The 26,080-nt window shown below is 47.5% G+C and overlaps 2 protein-coding genes across 3 annotated transcripts in view; both read left to right on the plus strand.

Annotated features, from left to right (window-relative positions):
- Positions 1-1,010, plus strand: part of LOC146208985 (cathepsin L-like) — a 31,644-nt gene extending 30,634 nt beyond the window's left edge. For both annotated transcript variants that reach the window (XM_084596704.1, XM_084596709.1), the window contains exon 9: positions 452-1,010. In XM_084596704.1, coding sequence (XP_084452830.1) covers positions 452-551 — 100 coding nt within the window. In that variant the 3' untranslated portion in view covers positions 552-1,010. The remainder of the gene's footprint in view (positions 1-451) is intronic.
- A 23,099-nt stretch (positions 1,011-24,109) lies between these two features.
- On the plus strand, positions 24,110-25,599 carry LOC146208987 (uncharacterized). The gene is made up of 3 exons (XM_084579710.1): positions 24,110-24,450; positions 24,532-24,800; positions 25,313-25,599. The coding sequence occupies exons 1-3, from the start codon at positions 24,161-24,163 to the stop codon at positions 25,597-25,599; spliced, it is 846 nt and encodes a 281-aa protein (XP_084435836.1). The 5' UTR covers positions 24,110-24,160.
- The last annotated feature ends 481 nt before the right edge of the window (positions 25,600-26,080 follow it).

A 26,080-nucleotide genomic window follows, 5' to 3' on the forward strand; every position in this document is an offset into this window, starting at 1 on the left:
TTAGGTTGCTCCTACTTCATGCAAAGCCGCTACAACCATTTTTAGAATGTCGTGTAATGTAATCAGAAACCCATACATGATGTGTTTTAAATACTTGTAAATTCACTACCACCTTCTTGAATGTATGCCAGTTGTTTATATACATTCAACCAGATTGCATAACTTTGTTTAAAAATATTGTGCGGCAACTATTCTACCTGTATTTGTTATTTTTGTTCGCATTTGAGTAACCGCACCGTAATTTCTTGTAACTGCATGCTTCAGTTATTTTTGCTTGCTGTCCAAAGTATAGGTCCGGGGTAAGGCCTCGTCATGAGACGTTATAGTGTCATTTTGCTTTCCCCGTGGACGTAGATCACATATTTAGGTTATTTCCGAAATAAATGAATGAAATGTATTGAAAAATGATTAGAAATTTAATTCATACTACCTCTATTCCACTCTGTTTCAGATGGGGAACCAACTGGGGTCAGGATGGCTATATGCTAATCAAGAGGGATTCAAGCAATGAATGTGGAATCGGAAGCTTCATCACCTACCCCATCATTTAGCGCACTTATAATATATATCTAGAATATTCTACGCGCGAGAAAATGCAGCAGAGTTAAAACCCCAAACTATAGGTTTAACGATATTTATGTCCTGAAAATATATATTTCATGTATGTAAACAATGCAGGCAATAAAAAAAATCCAGGAAGAGATTTAAACTGCTAATTCAAGAACGCTTTGCTATTTCGTGAATAATATTCACATGCAAGTTTTGTTTTACAGCACGTTTTATATCTTGGGTGGAGTACAATAATATCTAACGCTAGCGGCTTCATTACGGAAGACCATCGTTGTGTGATTCAGAAAATTCAAGCCAAGTGATAATTGCGCGCATTAATCTCGCGCTTTATAGCATGTCCGAGCATCTTCCGCTTCAGTAATGTTCCACCTTCTGACGGGATCGGGCAGGCATTTGGAAATAAGCATGCACAAAAAAGATAATACCACGGACGCCCGAAATATGTCCCTCATGTGGAAGGCAGCCAGAGACAAAGTTGGCTCTTTGTTTTCTGCGCCACTTAGGAAAAATTCTTAACAGGCTCAATAATACCGCCTTGAAAGGTCACTGAGACAGGTGGAGTGCAGGGGTCGTGAAACCCGCACGATTATAATTCTCCGGGGAATCGGGATTGTGATCACCTTGCCTAACGTGCCTATTTAAGCCGATCACCTGGGAGCATTTCAGTGCGGTCACTGCAGCCATGTACGGCAGTATTGAAACTTTTCGACCGCACAGTGCTGGCTATGTGGTTTGAGCACTCGACTACTACGCGAAATAATGCGGGATCGAACCACTCGTTGGAAGCGAAATTCAAGGCATCCGTACAGTATATGAGGTCAGTGACGTTATAGAACCTCTAGAAGTAGAACTTTCCGGAGTCCTTAACTACGCCGTCTCTCATAGCCTTAGTTGATTGGGACGTTAAACTGTAAATCAAAGCCAACCTTTTGTCTGAGTAAAGAAGCGCCGATATAAGATTGCAGCTTTTGCTTAGTTAAGACCGTCAATTTTGTTCTCACCAAAAATACATTGTTCAGAAAGCGCTCCATGCTTGGTATTTCACGCGGTTGTCGATATCTATACTGAACAACGGAGCCACAAAAAAAAAATCACAGCGCTAACAAACAGCATCGGAGGTTTTCGGTTCTGTTCAGTGGAACTCAAAACATTTCATATAGCTACTAAAATTTCAGAAAAGGAAGCGCTATGCGTAAAGCTCGAACTCCAACTACAGTCACGTTCGGCAATGCTTCTCCATTTTCACGGCATACTCATGCCGTCGTTAAATCTGAATGTTTGTCTTTAAATTTGCACTTAGATATCAATCTTTTTTCCTTCGATATGAAAAATTAGGCAGGAATTGAAAGCAACTTACAGGCACCGTTCAAAAAAGACGCTTAAAATATTGCGAAGCATCGGCACTGATTAGGTGGCCAAGTTTAGTCTCGAACCAATTCAGCTGTCACATTCAGGTAATTGCTTGAAATAAAGGCATTGTTTTTTTTCTACACCCCCTCAACGATTCCTCTCTAGGCGCGTTCATTCAGGATTATGAGCATCAAACTTGAATAGGAATTCGGCACCTCTATATACCACATGCCTTTGAATATGTCCATACGAAAATAGCTACCAATGGGCAGGATGAAATGCATCCGTTTGTGATACCTTTTTTTAGTCAGAGTTTGCACCTGCTTTGTAGAGTTCGAATTCCTATATAAATCTTTATAGCAAAGTCGATGTTGAGGCGACCTATACAATTTGGCGCCATTTCTCACAGATCATTCTTTTTCTTGTATATTAACGTGTGATCGGCCTCGAAGTAGTTTTTATCCCGACGAGATGAGGCACGATTTGGACAGCTTCCCGTTCTGCACGCAGTCAGCTTTCTTTCTCAGTGACTACTCTGATGCTCTCCAATTACAGCCGATGCTCTTCGCACCAGTTTAGAATTGCACCTAATCTTATAACTGTTCCACTTACTTCTACTTCCTAGGTTTTCATCCTCTATTTACGAGAACTTTAATGCTTTCAAATATTTCTAAGATGAAAATGGCCAGAACCCCACAAACCATTAATCGAAGCAGAGGACATTCAGTGTTCTTCGAGAAAATTTTGATGATGTCACCATCCCACTTGGCCGTAGCTGTGCTCTAATTGTAACATTGTTATCATTGATGCTTTATAGTCGCTAGCATAGTATACATCTGCATTTCTTCCAATAACACCTATAGTGCTCACAAGAGAAAATGTTAGAAGGTATTTAAATAGACGTGTTTATTGCATGGAAACAGTAAAGTTGACCGGAAAGTTCCATATATAGCCTGCTACTTTACAGCGCTAAAAAAGAAGAATTGTAGACGGTTGTGGTGGGTGACGATGTAGCGAGAAAAAGTATGAAAATATATAAAGGCATGGGAACTTGGATTACAATCGCGTGTCGAGTGCCATGTCTCTCAAGAAGCTGGAAATATACTGCATTGCCTGCGTAGTTTGCCATCCTTATAGCCAAGCATCCGGTAATACTAACCCTCAAAAATAGGCCTGTTTTCCAAATGTTTCAGAGAAGTCGTTAGAATTATCCTTTCGCGCGCATACACTGCGACACGAATACTTACGGAAATGCCATATCTGGACGTTTAAAAAAAATCCAGATCAGGTATATCAGGAATTGGGCAGATATGGTATATTAGGACAGATCTGAGCCAGATAAGGCATATCTGCCCAACTACTGATTTCGAGTACAGATAAGGCATATCTGCTTGCATATGCCTGGTCTGCGCAATTCATGATTTCGAGTACCAGGTAAGGCATAACTGGTCAGATATGCCTTATCTACCCAATTCCTGATTTAAAGATCTAGCCCGGATGGCATATAGGTTTTGAACTATAGATTTATATATCTGCATTTCAATTAACATAACACTTTATTACAACACACAAAAGACAATTTCAGTATTCCACCTAAACATTCCGCATGCTCAATCAAGTTTGTCAAGGGGAACCTGAATTTCCCTTTTTATTTCAAACCTTACAGGAAAACAGCTTTGAAACCACAGGTTTTCTTTCTTCCCTGTCTATTTGGAACCGGCCTGAATTACATGGGTATACAGGGGTCAAAGTCATGCTCATCCGTTAGTAAATATTGAGATTCTTCTCATTTACGCGTGATACTATCAGAAACTAAAGAGGTATCTGACCAGAATAATCTACCTATACCTGTCTACACAAGAAGCTAAAGTGAAAGACATTAACTTTATTCAATTAGATGTTACATTTTTATTCTACTCTTTTACACTTTGAGCTTTAACCAGTAAATGCTTTTAGTTTGAGCTATTTTACTTGCGAAGTTAAAAAAAAATAAATACAGAAGGGCTATTAATCGAACTAGACTATTGAAATCAAACTTAAAGTTTTGTCGATACCCGGAAAAGTACCGCTAAACCGTAGGGCGAATAAACCACACACTGCTGAGGCTGCTGATAATACCTAAACCTTAGCAAAATACATATAGGCTGTTAGGAAGTACTGGTGTTACCTTAAGCAGAGACTGCAGTGCAAAATGAGCGAACGCGCCAAACTCGTGGTTGCTTTTAAAATTAAGAAATAAAACAGAAAAAAGCATGTCCGATGGCATTTGTTATGACAGCGATAGCTGTGCCCCTTAACCAAATAAAGCATGAAGCTACTTAGGGAGTGGAAATAATAATAATAATAATAATAATAAACAACGAAGGACCCTACCCACCCACTGAAATTTGTCAATATTGCTGGAGCGACAGACAAATTAGCAACGAAATGTACGGAAAAATATCTCATACTGGCAATTACCATCAAATTTACAGATTGGAAAATTAATTTTCTATCAAAATAATAAAGTGAACAATATCCTGAGGCTGGCAAGTGCTAGTTCCCGACAAGAAGTCTCACGCTCACGGTTTTGGTGATCGGGCGTAAAGATGAGGCGGCAGGATGAGGGTGTGATCCGCCTGCAGTTTCTACGCAATGGTGAAGATTTGGCCTGGGCCACCCAGGGCAGAAGCACCGAAAAGCTCAATCGACCGTCAGGTTTGCTGCCAAGGCTGGGGAGGCAGCTTCCACCCGCTGTGGGAAATAGCAATTTCCTCTGTGCCAACGGTCAGACTGAAGCTCTTGTAGGTTTCCTGTCGCATTTTTGTTACATGCACACAGCTAATAGCGAACAGGCGCTGGCACACACACACCAGCATGCACAACATGCAGCACGCCCGCCAGCCGCACTGAACTCTGATGTCTGCCACCGAAAAGGAACGAGACACCAAGTGCTTAGGCACACGGAGTTGAAAGGGGGAGGGGAAAAAAGCACACACAAAACGAGAGCTCGCGGCCTACGCGGTAAAGCGCGGCAGCTAGGAGGAGAGATGAAATGCGAGCCCGCGAAACGGGGACCGCCGCTGTCTGAGTGGGAAGAGGGGAACGCGGGAAAGGAGGAGTCACTGTCTAGCCAGTGCGCCCTTGACGCAGCAACCGCCAGCTGCCTTTGAGGATGAGTCACTGTCTAGAGAGCGCGGAGGGGGCCGTATACTGACTTGCCATTATTTGCTTGATATTTTGAATCGCTCAACTTAACCGACCATGCTTTTGTGCACCGGACTGCCGCCGCATTTTAAATGAAAATGCGAGTTAGTAGGCGGAAAGAGGAGCATGTAGCCATAACCCAGCGCCCTCCTTGATTAAGGAATACATGGTATAATAATTAGAGTGCAGCGAAATCTGCAGAATATTTGAAATATTAGGAGTCGTAGCAATTTTCTAAATTGAATACAATTAACACTAAGCATGTAGGCCATGCTGAGCGTAGAAAAATTGAAGCTCGACCACATGATGCCAATATTGGATATTTGCAGAAGGTAGACGAAGGCCATATATTGCTAATATACAGCCACTATGGCGCCTACATAATTAAGGCCCCGATGAGGAAATATAAAGTCCTGTTGACACCAGGCATTTGGCCCCTGTCTGTCTATATAAGGTAATGACGGCGCCATATATGCCCTTTATCAGCCACATAAGATCGTGAGGATATTATATATGCCCCTGATCACGTCATATAAGGTCCCGCTACCTGTTCAGGTATGGATTATATGTTGCATGATATGGCCAAATCTTAGCCATATAAGGGCAACATTTTGCACATATATCACCTTATCTGGCCTGATTTTCGATTTGATTTGCCCAGACAAGGTCTTATTTGCTGCCTTATATATTTGTAACTGGGTGTTCATAATCTATAGTCGTGCACGTGCGCAAAAACACTATGGCAGCTACGTCCACCCTATCACTACTTATAAATGTTGAGAATTCCAATTAACTTATGAAAAACACGTGCGAAACTTTCCTTGCTCCCGATGGACTTATTTTTATACGTTAGCTTTGAACACGTGCCTGCCAAATCAACATTGACGTGGCAAGGCCTTTCAGGCATTTAAGCCCTGCGCGAGATAATGCATATCAAATCTCCAGATGCAGCAGCGCAATTTCCATGAGAGCCTAACGCAAAGGGCGCTTTTGTGACTTCCGATGCGCCTACGCATTCAAGACGGTGGTGAGAATTACTGAAATGCTTTTCAGTGTGTAGCACTACTATCCACAATCGCGGATTTCGCCGTTGTCTATCCGAAACAACTCACGCACTTTCTATTCGTGAACTGGAAGTGGAAAAAGAGCAGTTGGCGACGCGCGTGTCGCGCGGCTCAGCATTGAAGAGGCGGAGTGGCCGAACAGCTGCCGCAGAAGGCCCTCTCTCTCGCTCTCTTTGACAGTCTCTCGGTAAACTTGACAAGGAGAGAGACAGAATGGCGATGCCCGCATCACGCGACTAACAAAGAGGAGGCGGAGTTACCGGACAGATGTGTATAGTGAGAGAGTGGGGCGTGTCACAGTTGTAGATGTCGCGGCCGCACAGCGCTTACAACCGTGCTTTAGTCCGGACTGAGTGGCCGTGTGTCGCTCGCGCGTACTCAAACACAGCATCTCTTCTCTAGTATCAGTGACTCCATAACCTTCATGGACAGCAGACGTGTACGCGTGGTATCCCTTGACATTGACACCAAGCCGCTCGCCGCGTCGTGAAGGATCTTGTGTTTTCCTCCGCGACTTAACTGGCGGTAGCCTTCAAGCGCATTTCCGCACTCTTGGCGCTCTTGAATTACCTTGCTTCGTCCTGGAGACCTTTCACTGCTCGGAATGTGCTGATGTCGAAGCACTGGAGCATCTGTTATGCTCATTCCCTACATTCTCCTGAAACCTCTCTTCGCTTGTGATCCCACCCCAGACCTTTCGGACGCATAGCGGTGCGTTCCAAATAGGAATGCAACACATTGTGCCTATTTTTGTTCATTTGTAATACGAACCACTGAATATGCTGTAAGGAAAGTGTATTTCGCGTCGCAATGGATGAAGCCTGGGCTTCAGGCCCTGCGGCGAAGATTCGCCATGCTCGACGTTCTGAAGTACAATGGTTACGAAGACAGCGGGAACGTTAATCTACTGTTTATGATAATGCAGCTAAACAACGCAAGATTCTAGAAGCACAAGCAGGGATAAGCAGTGCTGCGCACCTACTTCGAATTTTATCTATGCCTATGACAATCAGTTGTAATTTTTATTAACACCTATACTTTCGTACTTTTCTCCTTCCTTCAATAGCTTCTTAGCGTTTTTTCTTTATGCATGGAATTGCCTACCAAGATTTCTTACTCTGTTGTAAATCAGTCATCTTACTTTTCCATACCCTTCTTATTAGCTGGCACGGTTAGCCTCTGACCATCTGAAAGACAATTTGGCCTGGTGACCCTCGCTCAAGGCATTCTCGGTGCTAAATACTGCATTTCACTAAGCTTTTCATCGTTATCCTCTACCAAGAAAGAGAATCAGACAAACTGTGCCTGTCCCTTCTCAAAGAATTTTTAATGCCAGACCCAAATTTCTTGACATATTGGAATTTGACGAGAAGGGTTATCAGAAAATGTCCGCACAAATAGGCAGTTAGAGAACAACATTTCTCGGCTAGATATCAAACCGCTATCATTTGAATCTTCTGCCGAGCGCTCAGATCAATACTCTAAGTCGGGCTTTTTTTTTTCTTTCTAATTCCATAACAATATGCCCACCCTGTCACGCTTCAAGGCCGACGTAAACGGGTTTCATGCACATTCGCATAAGCCTCAGGACGTAACTTTGCTTAGATGTTGAAATTCCGGAAGACACATACATGGATCGAGTAAAGACAGCCGTGCAGGAGGTCGATTCTGCGCAACACGCATCTCTCGTACCATAGCACACTGTTCTCTGAAGAGAGGCTTCGTTGACCTTGGTGGCTATGCGTGGCGATCTTTCATATGCGGCTCTTTCATAGTCCCAGCAGCACAAAAAGATCGCCTGGAACACTGGGAACATTCCCCCGAGGGCAAAATAGTTCAGAGCGTAATATAAAAGTTCTTTTTAAGAGTCTGTTGACTATTGTAAAAAAAAAGATGGCATTAAATTAGATGCGGTCGTGACTCGGTGGCCCGGTCCCAGTGGTGGGATGATATGTTGGCCATGGTTGCAGCGATCGCTGTCAGCTCGCTGCAAGTTGCACTGTCAAGTCCGCCGGCTGCATGAAGCGGACATAAGAAATTCTCAATGACTTAGCTCTGCTATGCATCGATATACGTAGCGTAAAGCGTGCGCAGTAGCGCGCAGAGCAACTGTCGCAAACACGCCTCCGGCTCTGTACACGCGTAGGAGAGGAGCGCAAGCCGGCGGCAGTGGCGGCAGCGAGAAGCCAGCACCGGTCATGGCGAGGAGGGGATGCTTCTGCGCCTCCCTGGACGTCACGCGGCTCTAGCATAACGGGAGCGCGGAGTTTAGCGAACCTCGGCTCTGAGCCGCGTCGTCGTCGTCGTCGCAGCAGCAGCAGCAGCGGCAGAGAGAGAAAAAATTTTATTTCAAAAATAAAAAGAAACGAGAAAGGAAAAAGAAAAAAAAGTAAACAAAGGGGGGGGGGGGGCAGTGAGTGGAGTCTTCATTTCAAGACTCCAGTGACCTGGGCTGCCGCTCTTGCCTGAGTTATTAGCCTATGCTGGGTCTCTAGATCATAGCATTGCAGAGTGACCTCCCACTGCGCCTCCGAATGGTGCATGTTTATGTGTGGAGGTTTGGTGCCTGTGCACCCCCATGTGACGTGGTAGGTGGTGAGCTGGTCGTTGCACCAAGGGCATATGTCTGTGTAGTGTTCTGGAAACCTTATGTTAAATTGATTTAGGTGGGGTAAGTGTTGGTTTGGAGCTGTCTCCATTCCCGCATTTCTTGTGCATTTAGACCCTTGTGTGGAGGGGGATAAATCCTACGTTGTTCCTGTAGGTACTTAAGTCGCGCGCCGTAAGTCTCTGGGACAAGAATGCTGGTTGTGAGATCGGGATTGGTGACCGCTTGGTTTGTGTGACCTCGAGCTAGCCTAACCGCGACCTCATTAGCTTCCAGTCCAGAGTGCCCCGGAACCCAAGTGATCTGATGTTTGGGATGTGAGGTTGTAGCCAATGGGTTAGTTGTGAAGCGAGCTAATTTTTTAGGTATTCTGCCTGCAAGAAGGAGCCGAAACGCAGCTTGTGAGTCGCGGATTACGTGAAGCACTCGATTGGTCGCGTCTCCGTAGGTAATGGCCAGCACGATCGCCGCCACTTCCGCTTCTGTGATAGTACAGTGCGGGATGTGCATGCTGGAGACTTCTGTGTATGAGGAGCCCACCACCACGGCTGCTGCTGCGTTCGATGTATGCTCGTATAGAGCGGCATCCACATAGACAGTTCTCGGACTGCGTTCCACTGCACGCTTAAGATAATTCATTCGGGCGTGTCTTCTGCCTTCGTTGTGGACTGAAGACATGTTCTTTGGGAGCGGAGACACATATACTCTTGCCCGGTACGGAACAGGAATGTTAGTCGTTGACTGTATAGCTTGTTCGTCCGGCTAGTCTAAGTTGACAGAAGGCGTTCCCTTTGGGACAGGAGGACAGCCTCTTGAATTTCTTCAAATGTGTTGTGCAGTCCAAGAGCTTCCAATTTGACGTTAGATGTGTATGGTGGGAGGCCTAACGCGTTCCTGTAAGCTGCACGTATCACTGCGTTTACTTTGTTGAGATCTCTTCGGAGCCGGGTGAGATAAGGTAGTCCATAGGAGAGGCGACTGATGACCAGCGTCTGCACCAGACGGATCGTGTCTTCTTCCCGCATGCCTTTTCTGTTTCTGGTCACCCGGCAGATCATTTTAGAGATCTGCTGTGTTATATTCTTGAGGAGGGGGAGCACGTGGTCTACTTTTCTATCGCTTTGGAGCCAGAGACCCAGGATTCGTATGAGTGGCACTTCCCGGATTGGGACCCCATGCAGGCGGATGCTAAGATTGCCTGGTGATGTATAGTGGTACCCACGTATGCGGATGACTTCAGATTTATCTGGGGAGCATTGGAGCCCACATCGAAAGACCTCTGTTTCCAAGCAGGTTGCGGCTGCTTGAAGTGTTTCTTCTTTCTGGCCTAGAGAGCCGGTGGTTGTCGAGATCGTAATATCATCAGCATACAGGGTGTATCCAATGTTCGGAACCTGTTACAGAGCCCTTGCGATTCTCATCATGGCGATGTTGAAGAGGAGCGGGGAGATGACCGATCCCTGTGGCGTGCCCTTGTTTGGCATGTCTTGAAGATCCGATCTCATGTCACCCATTCCTATCGTTGCCGTTCGGTAGGACAAAAAATTCTTGACGTATCGGAAGGTGCATACTCTGCAGTTTAGGTTATTTAGCTCGGATAGGATTGCCTCGTGAGACACGTTATCAAACGCGCCTTTTAGATCTAGCGGCATAATGAGGTGCTCACCTCCTCTCGGAATGCTAGAAAGTACTTCCTCCTTGAGAAGAAGAAAAGCGTCTTGAGTGGACAGGCCCGTTCTGAAGCCGATCATGGAGGGATGGAAGAGGCTGTTATCTTCTATGTAGTGTTGAAGTCGCGTCTGGATGACTCGCTCGTAGAGCTTGCCCAGGCACGAAGTGAGTGATATAGGTCGTAGCGTTTCGACCGCCGGCTTCTTGCCCGGTTTTGGAATTACGATTATCTCCGAGCGCTTCCACTCAGAAGGAATTTCATTCTTCTCCCACAGCGAGTCGTTCAAATACTTGGTGAGGTCGCTGATTTGTGCCTTGCTGCAGTTGCGGATCATGGCGTTGCTGATCTTGTCCGTTCCCGCCGCCGTGTTGCGGGTGCATGATCGAATTGCAGCATACATCTCGGCTTCAGAAATGGGAGCATCCAGTGCCGGATTTTCCTCGCCCTGGTAGGTCAAAGAGCAAGGAGCAGCTGGGCTGGTGCCGATATATTTGTCCTTAAGAGCCTGAAGCAGCGTGGCGTCGTCCTCTGGAGAAAAGGTGAGCAATACGCTTCAGGATGCGGATTTTGATTTAGAGGGGTCAATGAGGTTCCGCAGGATTGTCCAAGTACGGGACGTTCCCAAAGTTCCTCTCAATGACTCGCAAAACTGTTGCCAATTTTGTTGTGCTAGGTTGGTGGCGTATGTCTGGGCTTCCTCCGTGAGCTGCGCAATCCGCAGACGGAGAAGCCTATTCAGGCACTGTCTTTTCCATCGCCTCACAAGGCGGCTGCGCTGCTGCCATAGCTTGAGAAGATGGCGGCCTACCTCTGAGGCTTCCAGTGTGCGTTGTTATATTTCGGTGGCTTGCTTGTGTGCTTGTCTAATGTCTTCGCTCCAGTTCTGTATGCACTGAATTGGGCCTTATGGGACGTATGCGTTGAGGAACTTGGGCCAATCGGTGAAGTGGGCAGCGCCCAGATCCCTCCGGATTTTGGTAGATGATATGGATGCGCTTAGTAAGCAGTGGTTACTTCCCAGGGTTTCTTGTAGGTTCGTCCCTGTAGCCTCAGCAACGTTCTTGATCAGGGTGAAGTCCGGGCAGGAGTCACGGGAGACGCTGTTGCCTTCCCTTGTCGGATATAGAGGGTCGGTGAGGAGTTCCAAGCCGAGGGCTTCTATTGCTCGCGCAACTGTCACTCCTCTGGCTGAGTTTGACTGGTACCCCCAGTCCCGGTGGGGCGCGTTGAAGTCCCCGACCACGACAAGCTGATTTGCTTGCGCCAGGTGGGTGGCTTCGGAAAGGAGGTTGGTGAAGTCGGCCTTTGCGGGTCGTGGCGGGTTGTACATGTTGATGACGAATGAATTCTTTCGGCCTCGTTTGTTAGGCACTATTTCTATCGCTAAGTGCTCAACGTCCGGTTCGGATAAGGAGTGCTCGATTACAGTAATGGCGTTTGCGACGAGGATTGCAACCGACGGCATGTGGGGTTGGCGGACCGTGTAGTAGCCGTCTAGCGTCGGTGACCTGTTGGCTCCTAACTCTTGCAAACAGATAATGTCAGGTCTGATGAGGGTGGTGCAGAGATATTGTTTCAGCAAACCCTGTTTTCGTCTGAAGCCCCTACAGTTACGTTGCAGATTTCTGTGTTCGATGTTCGTGCTACGGTGTGGGGTGCCAACGGGCAAGGGACACGAGGTCACGTGACTTCTAAGGCCCATACTGAGTTCGAGTGCGGATTTTGTCCGAACCTTCGTGCAAAATAGGGCACGACTCATGTCCTGCATGATGATTCGACGGGCGACCGGCAGCAGCACAGGGGGCACACTTAATGTTGGGGTCCCGGACGGAGCGAGGGCAAGCCGCCAAAGCATGTGACCCCGCACAACGGGTACAACACGCCTTCGAAGGATCATTCTTGAGCTTTCACTTCTTCAAAGCGTGGCCATACTGCGCACAAAAAGTGCACAGGGGAACGTACAGGTCCTCACGGACCTCGACGGAAGTCCAACCGATGGTTACACGACGCGCCGCACAGAGGCGGGCAAAAGCGGGGGGGGGGGGGGGGTCAGTTTCAATAACATGAACAAACTGTCCGGAGCGCTGTGCAAAAGAGAGCCTGACCTTACAGGATGAAGGGTCCAGATAAAGAGCGTGGTTCCGATGATTGAGTGCCGCCATGAGCTTCTCTGGCCTTATATCGGGGTCAACCCCAGTCAGTCGTACGTGCGGATTCCACTGCTTGGGGATTCGGACGTTCACGGAGTTCCGCGTTGCCTCGATCCGTGAGATTGCGGACTTCAGACGGTCGAGGTCACCAGGGTCCCTGGAGGTAACCGTCAGGGCGGGATGAGAGGCCCTGAGTGTAACAGCTCCTATTCCCTCAGCTTCTGGATCGATGTTCGCTAACATCCGCGCTGTTATTCCTTAAAAATCGATGTTCGCCTTGAGCAGAGCCGCCACCTCGCTGCCAACGTTGTCCAAGGGTGGAACAGAAGTTAGGAACATCTGCTGCAGCTGAGGATCCGGGCAGGAATCTCCAGACTGAGGAGGCCTGTACGGATGAGAGGTCGCAGTAGGAGCTGCAATGGCAGCGCCTCCCTGTTGATGAGATTCTGAAACGCCGCTCAACGTGGCAGCATATGTCCGAGGGACCTGGGGTTGCCGCCTCACGTCGCAGAGGTTTGCCGCAGTTGTGGTGTCCTGGGTAGTCCCGCAAGCAAATCGCATTCAGAGGACACCCAGCTCATGCTCTCGCGCCGCCAAAGAGGTTCGGGGCGTTTCTGAATGGTTCAGCTCAGCTACCGCACACGCAAAGAAGTGCGCAGTGTGTCGGTACAGGGCACAGACCAGAGGCAAAAGGACTGCCCTGGTTCCGGGACCAATCTTGTTATCTTTGTCCAGAATTGCCGCAACAATCTGCTCATGGACCCTCACGGCGTCCGTGTCTGTGCCAACCTCCAAACGGTTAGTTTGCGGCGACTCCGAGTCCGCAGTTGTCCGCGGCGGAAGGCCCAGGAGCCCCGAAAGCTCAGAAATGTCGGGTTCCAAATGGAGACTGGCGGAGGTGGAGGCAGGGTGGGCCTCACGAAGTGCACCAGGAGTTGCAAGGTCGTCGGAGTGGTACGACGTCTGGTCTGCGGCGGTGTTATGAGCCGCCCGACATGAGGACACGTCGCACAGAGACGAGGGGCTGCCTGGAGCAGCCTCGTCGGCCATGGCCAAACAGGCAGCCGGTATGCCTAACCAGCCAGCAGCCAGAGACCAGAACGGTAAAAAAAGCGATCCGAGGGCACGGCCCGCCAGGAAGGAGGCCACTCGGAGATTTACCCAGGTTTTACCGGGCTTCTCCGAGTAACATGGGTACCTAAGACACCCGGAAATTAATATAAAAGCGAAGTAGCAAGACAAGCGAAAAGAACCGCCTATCAGCCAGCCATCAGTGGCAGCGGCAGCAGCAGGAGCAGCAGCGGCAGCGGCAGCAGCAGCAGCAGCGGCAGAGGCAGCAGTAGCAGTAGCAGCAACAGCGGCAGTGGCAGCAGCAGCGGTAGCGGCAGCTGCAGCAGCAGCAGAAGCAGCAGCAGCGGCAGAAGCGGCAGCAGCAGCAGCGGCGGGAGCATCAGCAGCATCAGCAGCAGCAGCAGCAGCGGCAGCAGCAGCGGTGGAAGCAGCAGCAGCAGTGGCAGTGGCAGCAGCAGCAGTAGCAGTAGCAGCAACAGCGGCAGCGGCAGCAGCAGCGGTAGCGGCACCTGCAGCAGCAGCAGCAGCGGCAGAAGCGGCAGCAGCAGCAGCGGCAGCGGCGGCAGCATCAGCAGCACCAGCAGCAGCAGTGGCACAGCAGCAGCAGCGCAGCAGCGGCAGCAGCAGCAGTGGAAGCAGCAGCGGCAGCGGCAGCAACAGCAGCAGCAGCAGTGGCAGTGGCAGCGACGACATCGTTTTGATGGCGGACTCAGTCCCGGACCTCCAGACCCTGCTGGATATATGCCGGAGGAGGGTTCAGACCTTGGCATGAGTTTCAACGCCAGGAAATCGGCGCTCCTGGAGCCCAGTAGTATTAAAGCAGGAGGCGAGAAGCCAACCATGCGACTCCAGGGAACCGAGATTACCTGGACAACGGTATACAAGTACCTCGGCGTCGAACTCACTGCTGAGAGAGCGTATCTGAGGGACTATGAAACAAAACTCCGCGCCAAGGCATTGGCGAGGAGAGCGCTCCTTGGCTCCAGGGCACTGTGGACGTTCAGCCGTTTCGAGGTTGTTAGGGCCCTGTGGAAGTTGGTGGCCGTACCTGGGCTCAAGTACGGAAACTCCGTACTGTGCATCTCTTCAGCTACACGGTGGGCCCTCGAGGTCCGCCAACGTGAGGCTGGCCGCCTTTTGCTGGGAGTAAATGGATATGGCACGAACGAGGCTGTACAGGGCGACCTCGGATGGTCGTCCTTTGAAGTGCGTGAGACCACTGCCATACTTGCCCTGCAGCGTCGCCTGAGTGCTCTGCCCGACGGTAGATGGTCCAGGGAGGTGTACAAGTACATAGTACTTAAATGCTCCAACACCAAGTGGATGCTCCGAATTCGGAGGCTGGCAGAAAAGTACGGAATTCCGCAAGCCGGCCTGTCAGAGGTACCCCAGCCTGCGTGGAGAAAGAAGATCCGCAACCAGGTTCGGGAAGCGGAAACAGAGAGATGGTTCAGAGAAACACAGGCGAAGTCATCTATGGCGGTATACTCCAGTGCCAAGCATACCATCACTAAAGCAAACCTCTACGGCAACACACGAGAAAGCGGACTACTTTGCGGGGCACGGAGCGGCGTGCTGCGCACAAGGACAATACGAGCCAAATACACCGAGGGCTTGGATACCCGGTGCCCCAGGTGCGGCGCGGCCGACGCGACCATCCAACATGTAGTGATCGAGTGCCCAGAACTGCGACCCGCCCCCACTACAACAGCGACAACACCAACGGAGGCGCTTTTGACAGCACTCGGTCTACAGTCGACGTCACTACCTGAAGAGACTAGGGAAACCATGAGGGCAGTGGAGACGACAGAGCGCCGCCTCGAGGACTGGTGGCGCAACAGAGAAGCCTGTTCAATTTCTTCTTTCTCTCTCTTTCTTACTTCTTCGGACTATTTGACTGAGCATTTAGCATAGAATTTTCTCTCACACCTCAATTTTTCTACCTGTTTCTCCTGGCCTGATCCAGAACTTTGTGATCCCCCGATACAAAGGGGAATGGCGGCATCAGCATCAGCATCATCAGCGGCGGCAGCAGCGGCGGCGGCAGCAGCAGCAGCAGCAGCGGCGGCGGCAGCGGCAGCAGCAGCAGCGGCGGCGGCAGCGGCAGCAGCAGCAGCGGCGGTGGCAGCGGCAGCAGCAGCAGCGGCAGCAGCAGCGGCAGCAGCAGCAGCAGCAGCAGCGGCAGCAGCAGCAGCGGCAGCAGCAGCAGCGGCAGCAGCAGCAGCGGCAGCAGCAGCAGCGGCAGCAGCAGCAGCGGCAGCAGCAGCAGCAGCAGCAGCAGCGGCAGCGGCAGCAGCAGCGGCGGCAGCGGCGGCGGCAGCAGCAGCAGCGGCAGCGGCAGCGGCGGCAGAAGCAGCATACGGCAGCGGCGGCAGCGGCAGCGGCAGCAGTGGCAGCAGCGGCAGGAGCAGCAGCAGCGGCAGCAGCAGCAGCGGCAGCAGCAGCGGCAGCAGCAGTGGCAGCAGCGGCGGCAGCAGCGGCGGCAGCGGCGGCGGCAGCAGCAGCAGCAGCAGCGGCAGCGGCAGCGGCGGCAGAAGCAGCATACGGCAGCGGCGGCAGCGGCAGCGGCAGCAGTGGCAGCAGCGGCAGGAGCAGCAGCCTGACAATACCCACTGCAGGGCGAAAGCCTCTCCTATATTCTTCTAATTAACCCGGTTCTATGCTAGCTGCATTCTCTTGACCCCTGCGAACTTTTTAACCTTTAACCTCATGCGCCACCTAAATTTCTGCCGTCCCCTGCTACGCTTTCCTTTCCTTGGAATCCAGTTGCTTACCCTAAGCGACCATCGTTATCCTCTCTTCGCACTACATATCCTCCCCATGCCCATTTCTTCTTCTTAATTTCCACTAGAATGTCAGTAACTTGAATTATTTTTCTGACGCACTCTACAAGCTTCTTATCTCCTAATGCTACCCCTACAATTGTTCGTTCCATAGCCCTCTGCGTTGCCCTCAACTTAAGTAGAACCCTCTTGCTTAGCCTCCACGTTTTAGCCCCATAGGTGAGTACAGGTAATTACAACTGTTGTATGCGTTCCTCTTCAGCTTGTCATAATCCGCGAATGCGAGGGTCCCGGTGCAGTCGTATGACTTTGGGACCCTCGTCTGTATCTTTATGCATTTCGTAAATATATTCAATATAATAAACTTTCACTTTCACTTAAAAAAATGAGCTCCATCCCAATCTTATTCTTCTTGTTATTTCCTTTTCATGGTCCGGATCTGTGGTCACTACTTGTCCTAAGAAGGCATATTCGCCTGCTACTTCCAGTGATTCGCTATCTAACGTAAATTGCTGCTCCCTCCCGAGGTTGTTGAACATTACCTTAGTCTTCTGCATGCGCATAACGTGCGGCGCAGAGTCTAGGGAAACTCGGCTCAGACCCGCGTATGTAGCTTTAGGCTACAAAGCCAACGCACACATATCGGCCTGCCTTTGCAACGGGGGCATGGATGTCAAAGCAATTATTTAGATGTTCAAATCGAAACACAGCCGCATTTGACAGCCGCATTTCAATGGAGGAGGAACGAAAATCTCCCCATATGCAATGTAAGCTATAATTTGAGCCTGATTCGCGTGAGGGCATGAAGCCTTGCATACCATGTCATATCTCATTAGCGCTGTTTTGAACGGTAGTAGAATGCCCCTCCATGTCAAATATAATTACATCTGACATCTTTGTTGCCACATACACACCGTAGAGTTATAGGTGACCGTTTTGCATTATTGCTTGCCAGATGCCGCTGCTTTCGCATTGTAGATAGTAACAGGTGGAAGGAAATTGCCATCAAGGTTTTTGGCAAAGATTTGGTACGGGTAAATCGAGTGCTTTTAATGCTCATGCTATAGCCAGCACAAACTGTCGAAATGTGATATTCGCCATTCAGCTTGTCTTTCTTTTAACTTTTGCTACTAGTTTTAGCGAGCACATGAACCAGCAACCAGGCCCAAACCGACCTGGTATCGACTGCCTTAAATGCTACAAAAGCTTCTGACTTGTCTTCACCACCTATTGCGAGAGTCAAAATAAAGAGTTTGTAACAAATTTGCTGGGAGCATGCATCATAAAGAGCGTACAAAGCAAATACCTATTGCATACTTCCTCACGCAAGCGACAGTAGTACATTGTCCAGTGGCCTCCTTAAGCGTAGCTTTGCGCGGTATGAAGCCAACTATCTAGTTATCTTATGAACTTACAACACGTATTTTACCTTACGATTCATTTAATTCACAGTATTCACTAAAAGAGTGTATTTTAGTGATAACTTATCAAACATATCTAATGCATCACCGTACTGAACGACGTATCACATAGTTGGTGACCTAGCTCGTACAGTACACGATATCATTGAGTTGAATAACGGAGTAACCTCGCTCATGCTCTAACATACAATTATCGTAAAGCTTGTGTTTTCTACTGTAACACTATTCTGTGCCTGGGCGTCAACTTTATACAGCATAGCAACAGATTTGTTGTAGATTAAAAAGAAGTATAGTACGGTGCTACACTGTAGTGACCAATTCCCACCGTGGTAGACGTTACCATTATCTTGACATTCTATAAGGTTTTGACCTCTTGGAAGCTGACCCCTGATCTTTCACATATGACTTTCCTGCTATACCGAACAATCACTCTTGAAACTGCATTCAACCATGTGTTGAATACTATGACTATTTTTCCCACAAGTGGGCTAGTTTTTCGGGCTGTGCAGCACATGTGCGCAATTAATGCATCGCATATTTATTCAAGCACGCTTTTGAGGGTATTACTTTTGTACCATTATGCCTGGCAAGGAAAGTTTCATAAATGGCCAGTACCTTGTATTTGTCAAGTAGAGGGCAGGTGGAAAAATAGCTGGGCTAATGACTGCACATCTGTCTGGAAGACAAAGAACGAAGAGCTGCATCAAACCTATTTGCCTATTTATTGAGATGTAGACAAGAAATTTCAGTTTGACAAACAACAATGCTTCAGATATAAACTAGAATGACCTTGCTTTAGCATAGCTGTTAGCAGGAAGCCCTCATGTCACTGTCAGTGCCGAGCAAACATTGCATTTAACTTGCTAAACGCCATAGCAACTTTGATGTCAAAGTATAACCAATTTACAGATAATGCGATGGTCTACATCCGATTGTGTAGCTGAAACGTACGCAATAACGGGGTCCCTATATTATCGTATTTGTAAATTTGAAGCCGACCGGGTGTCACAAGGTCGGTTAACACTATACCAATCGTTGTGCTAATCTCTCAATGCTAAACCGCATATCAAAATCATGTCAAAGCATGCTTTCGCACATTCTAATCCGTTTTAGTGGAGTTGAACCACGACTGCTTTAAAAGCCACGTTTTCAATGGGGAAAATTGCGTCTCAAAGACGTGTGCTTGAGGAAAGTCAGTCTCACAATCTACACCATGGGAGTGCCCACGTACCGAGTGCAAAGATCCCATTCTATGTCGTTTGGCAATGATGTGCGGGTTTTCTATTTAGAGTGCCCTTTGAAGCTTGTCAGCAGGATGCCGCCCGATCTCTAAGGCCTATTGTTCCCTCCAAATTATTTTTTAGAGATAACTGTTAGGCGGTCTTGTACTGTGAGCTGTCGTCTCCTCCAGGAAGCTTGTACCCTGAGGTAAGCTTGCACAAACTTGGCTTTCATTACATTTTATCATTTTGCCTGGTATAAAATGAGTGCTGTTTATCATAAGCGTAACCGAGGACACACGATACCCTAGCTAGAAACTTTGGTCTATTTTTTGCGGCGTATCTCTCTTCATAGCAACAGACCTTCGCACTCTCTTAAACATACACGCAGTGCTGTCGTGACATGTCCTTTATATCCTATAATGGCGGCCTAAACAGGGCATACGGATGGTGAGAAGGAATGTTTTGAAGTTCTGCTTTACGCAAATAAAACCACGTGTCTACCACCTTACGCTCGCTGCATTTTTGAAAGGTCATATTACCCCTTATTTGCTTACTTAGGTTGGCACTTGAGGAGGGCTTGAGCTAGATTTGGCTGAGTGAACTCCACTTCTTGTCAAAATCGCTTTCTGCGGCTTGACAGTAGTAGTCATATTCTTGTCACACTATTCTTCAGTGCATACACTAAAAGAAAACGGCTGAGTCGGAGAAATCGTTGCACTCTCAAGTGTTATTGCTATGAATACGAAGACGACGAAGCAGGAATTGGCATAGTGTCAACCGCTGACGCTAGGCCAGGTTGCCATTAACCCACATCTCAATCAGTCACCATACCATGCTATCCTTTTCCTTGCCGCAATGTAACATCTTGGTGGTAGTGCGAACGACGCTCCTTCTTTTCCATGGAAAATCGACACCTTTCGCTGTCCTGGTCCTCGTCCGCTGGTGCCGGCACCTTGCCACCCAACTCTACCTTAACAACTTTGACCAGGCCTGACCAGCCATTCGTCCCTTCCGCATCATCAATTCCGACCAAAAGAAACGATGTCAAGGAGGAGACCTGTTGTGATCAGATACTTTTCACCTATTGATGACGAAACTAACTATACGCAAGCTCCAAGACACCACCTCCGCCCCAACTGCCTGCCGCGTCTAAAGACCTTGGCTTCCTATCTTGTCAATCGCAGGACCTGAATTTCTGAGATATAGAGCCCCCAAATACTATCATTCCTCGCAGTGGAAACATTCCATCTTGTAAACTTTCCAGGCTGTTCTAACTTTCACTTCATGCATCGTAATTCTAGCAATTGATCCGAACAACATATCGATGACCTCGACCTCGGGTCATGCACGCATCAGAATACAACGGAGTTGGCAGAGGGCATACAGAACGCTTGCAGCGTATACGTCTGCGCTGTCCGTGTCTTTATTTGCGCTGCTTTCAAAAATATTTTACCGACTAGCCTAAATGAAGCTGCTGCTGCTGCATAAAATGATGGAGCTCTCTTGCTGGGACCGCTATCCATTAAACCATATTTATTAAGTCATCAATTCGTCCTGTCTTTTCGCTTGTTACCTCTCAATAATATTATCACTGTTCGGCTAAAATCCCGTGTAAAAGAGGCAACTATACGCTTAACTGTGAAGACAACCTCGAAAGGTGCCGATTTTTTCAGAGGCATTCTCGCTTAAACTTCAATGTTTGTACGCTGGAAGCTAAATTTTATATTTTACGCGAATCGTATACAGAATCTTTCGGTCCAAGAGGAGTCCCCATCGACGTAACCCATAATTGAAAAAAAAAAAAAGGCGTCAGACCAAATGCAGTCGTGATTTCGTATCACAGTGTGACTATACCGTACTTCGTGCAGCATCCAAGGTGGTGTTAATCTACTTCGCGTCACACTTAGCGTCTATCTGGTTGTAAAGGTGTAGGCTGGTTTCTAAAAGGTATTCGCACAGACGGTATATGTGACAAATAAGTGCAGATGCCCACGGAGAAGTGAGGGAGATACGCGCATTGTGGCTTCCCTACAAAGAACGTAAACAAAACGATCTATAAAAGTATTCGCGGATTAAAACGATGTCTTTAAAGAGGCCCTGCAATTCTTGTCTCCTAAGCTTTAATAATAATAATAATAATAATAATAATAATAATAATAATAATAATAATAATAATAATAATAATAATAATAATAATAATAATAATAATAATAATAATAATAATAATAATAATGTTTTATTTACACCCAATGTGTACATAGGATGAGGGAGCACAGCAGAAAAAGTTGTCGTAATGACAACTTGACAAGGCAGCAGGCCCCCAAAACAATAACAATGACAGCTTCACATCGGCAGTGCAGAAAATATACAATCACAAAGTATACACACAAAAATTAACATAACGTTGCAACAGACAACATTCTTCACGGGATGGGGGGGGGGGGGGGGATGGAATGAGAGAAAAAAAAAATAACTAATACAACACTAGTGCAGACTTCTAGCATAGGAAAATAATAATGCACACCTCTAAACGGACCAAAAATGTTTTCTAAGCTCTTTATAAGTGATTGATTTAAGTTTAATGTGTTTTCTATCCAGATCGTTTAATGTTCCTGGCAGTATGTTGTGTAATGTTTGGAGACCATAGTTAGTTCTGTATGTGTGTACCTTCCATTATTCATTTTTGCGTGTAGCGTACGCTCTATCGTTTGCTTTCAGTTCAGCTAGTGACTGCGGAAATGTAGAATTATTTATGAAATCTCGTTTAGACCAATTATTTACGTAACGCAGATACCGAATCAAAATTAAATGAAGGAACGCGTGCAATAGAACCCGACTTATTAAGAAATGAATGTTGATAACACAAGAAAACCATAAATTGCCCTCAACTCAATTTGCCGCCAGTTTGCTTTTTCCCATTTCCCTCCCCCAACTTCGACGCGTGCGGGACCAATCGGTACAGCCTACACAAGCACGTCACTACAACGTTACAGAAGATGGCAACTTCTGGTGTCCCGGTTTCTGTAACATGTTTTTGCTAAAGTTTACGGGCTCTGTTTCATGGCGCCTCGCAGAAATAGAATGAGGAACAAAGAGACCAGTAGCAGGCAGCAGAAGACACTCTTTGTCACCATTCACTCCCAACTATTGTGCTTTTCTCTCAGCCACCTGCTCCTCCTTTTGTGTTTTCTGTATCCTTAGGCCTCTTACAATAGCGAGGAGTGACTGACAAGCTCGCTCAATTATTTCCTGTCTAACATGTGCGGTATAACCACGCGTATCTGCCCACGTGCATTGGTTGTAATAGTATTTGAGGCAATGTAGTAACCAGCACTTCTCTCGACTTTTTTTTTTAGTCTTTTGCTTTGCATGCCTTTGTAAAGCAAACATAGTGAAATATTTGACTTAATATAAATTGCAGCAATGCGACATAGCATATTTTTTTCTGAAGAACACAAGTTACGGTAAATTTGCTACATAATCGATTGTTAAATGCTCACCAGTTGCCATCATATCTGCTGGAAAGCCCCGCCACTCTGTGCCGTAACTATCAATGCCATGGTTTTGTTTCTGAAGCAAATTTAGATATTAAATAGCGAATTACGTGTGTTGCAACCCTTGGTAATATATCATCCCCATAACTTAACACTTTAGGCAAATAAACAAACGAATGCGCTCTAATTATGGTGCAGGACCCCATTAAAAGGTTATCGCATCTACTCATAGGCGAAACTTAAAACATCGCCCTAATTATCAATACGCATGCCTTGAAACCGCTTGAGCTTCCACCGTTGCTTTGTATATGTAAAACCATGTCAAGGTGAAAAACCTTCGGTTTACCAAACTACGACTAAATGAAGATGCGAAGAATTTTTTTAACCATGATGGACAGTAATGTATTTTTTAGTCATTTACGTTGCTAACCGAATATCTTTGCAAAGATTTACGAGTTGAAAGTGGATGCTTTAGATTGAATTATGGGGCCTAATGTCACAAAACGACTCAGGCTATAGGAGACGCCATACCGGAGAGCACCTCAGATTTCGACCCCCTAAGATTCATTAACGTGCACGGAAATCGGACAGCACACGGCCGCCTTGCTTTTCGCCTCCATTGCAAAGCGGCCGTCGCTGCCGGGATTCACCCCCGCATCCTTGTGCACAGCTGTCGAGGCCCTCATCACTACACCGCTGAGGCGGGCCGTGCGTACAATGCCTGACATTTATAGGTCTCGAGCTCGACAGCACGGGAAAGGTAATGCATGGCTAGTGCTTCCGAAAACGTTTTTTTTTCTCATTGCATATTCACCTTACGGCAGACCTGAAAGGAAATATTGCAGCGCATTTGTCGAATTTCAAAATGTTACCCTTTGTCACGTCGCATTCTTTTATGAAGTATTAACTGTTCACGTTTGTAACACGCCGCATGAGTCACATCGAGTTCTTAAAAAAAAAAAAACGCTAACAAAGCTAAACAGTAAAAACACGTTACGCTGCAAAACAAGGACTCGATTTTTCTCCACGACTTGTACGCGAACCGTTTCAGCTAGCAGAGCTAACTTTATTCCGCGGAAACAAAAACTAATGTTTTGAAAATTCATTGAGCTTTTCAGGTGACTTCAAAGACAACTAGCTGTGCCGTGTCAACGTTGTGTGAACTGGTGAACGTATCAGAGCTCAGAGGGCAATACGGAACTAAAATATGTATGCAAATGCTCTAACGTTGCCGACTGGCTATCTAGGCATGGCAAACGTGCAGCTTACGGCGTAAATGCAGATAGGATTGTGAAAAGAAAGAGGTTTCTTCGCCACTACATACCTTGTACTTCCGCGATGCTGCCTTACAATTCTTTGTAATCGGTTGTTATCAATGAGCAATACTTTAGACTTTTCGTAGAGCGGTTGCTTTTAAGGGCGGCGAAGTGGAGTGGATGAGCGTGAAAAACCGCAGCGCATGCGCAAAGCGCTGAGGTGGCTAGCGCTTTTACGACGCTCTACGCTCTCCAGTTGTCTAGCCGTCCCAGCGGAACCCGCCCAGCTACCGAACATCGTCAAAGTATAACATGGTGGCCTCTTCTACGAAATTTGATGCTTTGGCTTCAGTAAGCACTGGCACGGCGCAAACACGAATGCAAGCGATGGAGCCGGACGAAGGCTTCACCACGCAGGAAGACATTTGCCTGATGCACAAAGTCGCTGAGACATGTCAGTTTGGGGACGAACTCATGTTGACGAGTGTTTTTGCTAATGTTAGCTGGGAGGGTGGCCGAGAGCTCACATTTCGCGGCATAAAAGATCGCGTGGTTCATCTCCTTCGCAACAGGAGGAAGCAAGGTGCCAAAAATCAGACACCGTGAGTAAGTTTGACATCGCTCTACACGTACTGCGTTCACGCGCACATGTTTATGCATGGTGTACTCTCTGCCCTATTCAGATCAGCGACGGAGGAGCGATGTACCAAGAAGAATATCGTTCAGGGCCTCTCTGACTACGAGGGGGATTTACACTGCGAATCGAAGATAAACAAAAGAAGTACAGCCTTCGCAGTGGATGGAAAGATGCCACGAACGGCTAATGATGACTCAAGGGCGAGCAGACCAGAAAAACCACTAGGTTTGAGTCACTTGGAGGAAGAAATGGGCGGCCATTACTTCCATGCTGCCGCGACAGCTTCACAGATTTGCATAACTGGTGAGAAAGAGGGTAAGTTTTTGCCATCTCATGCAAACATCTATATTCATATTGTAGTGCCTTGTATATCGACCACATGTGTGCCGGCATTTTTATAACTACCATGGGTTTACAGAGATAAAGCCCTCAGACTTTGGGGTAGTTATCTCGGTTCCAGCTGATTTTCTGTTTGTTTGAGTATCTCGGTCCCCAGGTGAGCTTGAATCTTGGTATTTCCGCACCTCGTCGGCGCTCTGCTATGACTTGCGTGACCCTCCCTATGGCTGACCACCTGATATCGCGTCTTTAAAAGCTAATTCGTTTCGCCGCAAGGGAGTATAAGGGGAGCTGTAAGCTTACAGTAGTGCACGGGGATGTGTACGGCGCCGCTGCGTACCAGACCTTTGCTTAATGTGTCACGTGACAGCTGAGCTGATATCTGCATGTGAGTCTGCTACGCTTTTCAGCGCCCCTAGTCACTGGTACACAATCGTTTATTGCGACCTAAATAATTATACCCCCTTTTTTGTATTCACTATAAGCAGGATCTCCTGCTGCCCAGCTGCTCCTCGGCGATTCCGATCAAAAGTCTGTGTTGAAGCCGTCTCCTGCGGCCAGAGATGTTGCGCAGCCCCACAGAGACCAAACAGATGACAATCAGCAGCAGCAATGCCATGCCATATCTGGGAAATTAAGACAACAGCTTTCTGCCTCACCACCTCTTTCAGTGGACGAAGACCAGCGCCAGCCCGAAGCTAGGCAAATGGGCCTGCCGGTCATGGCTAAAGGCATGTTTTTAGAAATCTTTATTGCAGTACCTCTACCTACATAGCAGAGTTATGTGCAGGGGAGCATTGCATGTGTACATAAGGTAAATCGGAAAGCTTTTCCAGCTAATTTTAAAAGTGAAAATTCAGCCCACTTCGCTAAAACCAGACCCCTTCAATGCTTACTGATAATGACAATTCTCCGAAATGCTATGAGAAATCCCATATACCGCTCGCGGCTGGCGCACCGCGGCACCACTGTGCACCGCATGACGTAGAGTAAATGCAATAACTCTAGAAAGAAATTAGCGTATTCAGGCCATGCATTGCAGGGAAAGCATGAACGGTGCCGTCATCAAACAATTTGATGTCTTCGAGGGTACTTACTCCAGCTAAATGTGGTCTGTGAACGAGGTTTCAACCTCGCTCATGGATGTGGATTCGTCGAGTATTCTATACTATGGCTGCCATAGTCTATGCTGTGGCCGATGTAAATAATGAAACAATTGTCAAGTCTAGAATATTTATGATTCTACGTTGGTCGCG

This window comes from Amblyomma maculatum, chromosome 1, assembly GCF_055883805.1.
Source record: "Amblyomma maculatum isolate TAMU_Amacu chromosome 1, ASM5588380v1, whole genome shotgun sequence".
Lineage (NCBI taxonomy): Eukaryota > Metazoa > Arthropoda > Arachnida > Ixodida > Ixodidae > Amblyomma > Amblyomma maculatum.

Excerpts from the sequence above, each read along its gene's own strand:
- LOC146208987 (XM_084579710.1), top strand. The coding sequence starts at position 24,161 with ATGGTGGCCTCTTCTACGAAATTTGATGCTTTGGCTTCAGTAAGCACT. Across the intron at positions 24,451-24,531 it reads GGTGCCAAAAATCAGACACC|ATCAGCGACGGAGGAGCGAT; the intron begins GTGAGTAAGTTT and ends TGCCCTATTCAG. Across the intron at positions 24,801-25,312 it reads CATAACTGGTGAGAAAGAGG|GATCTCCTGCTGCCCAGCTG; the intron begins GTAAGTTTTTGC and ends CACTATAAGCAG.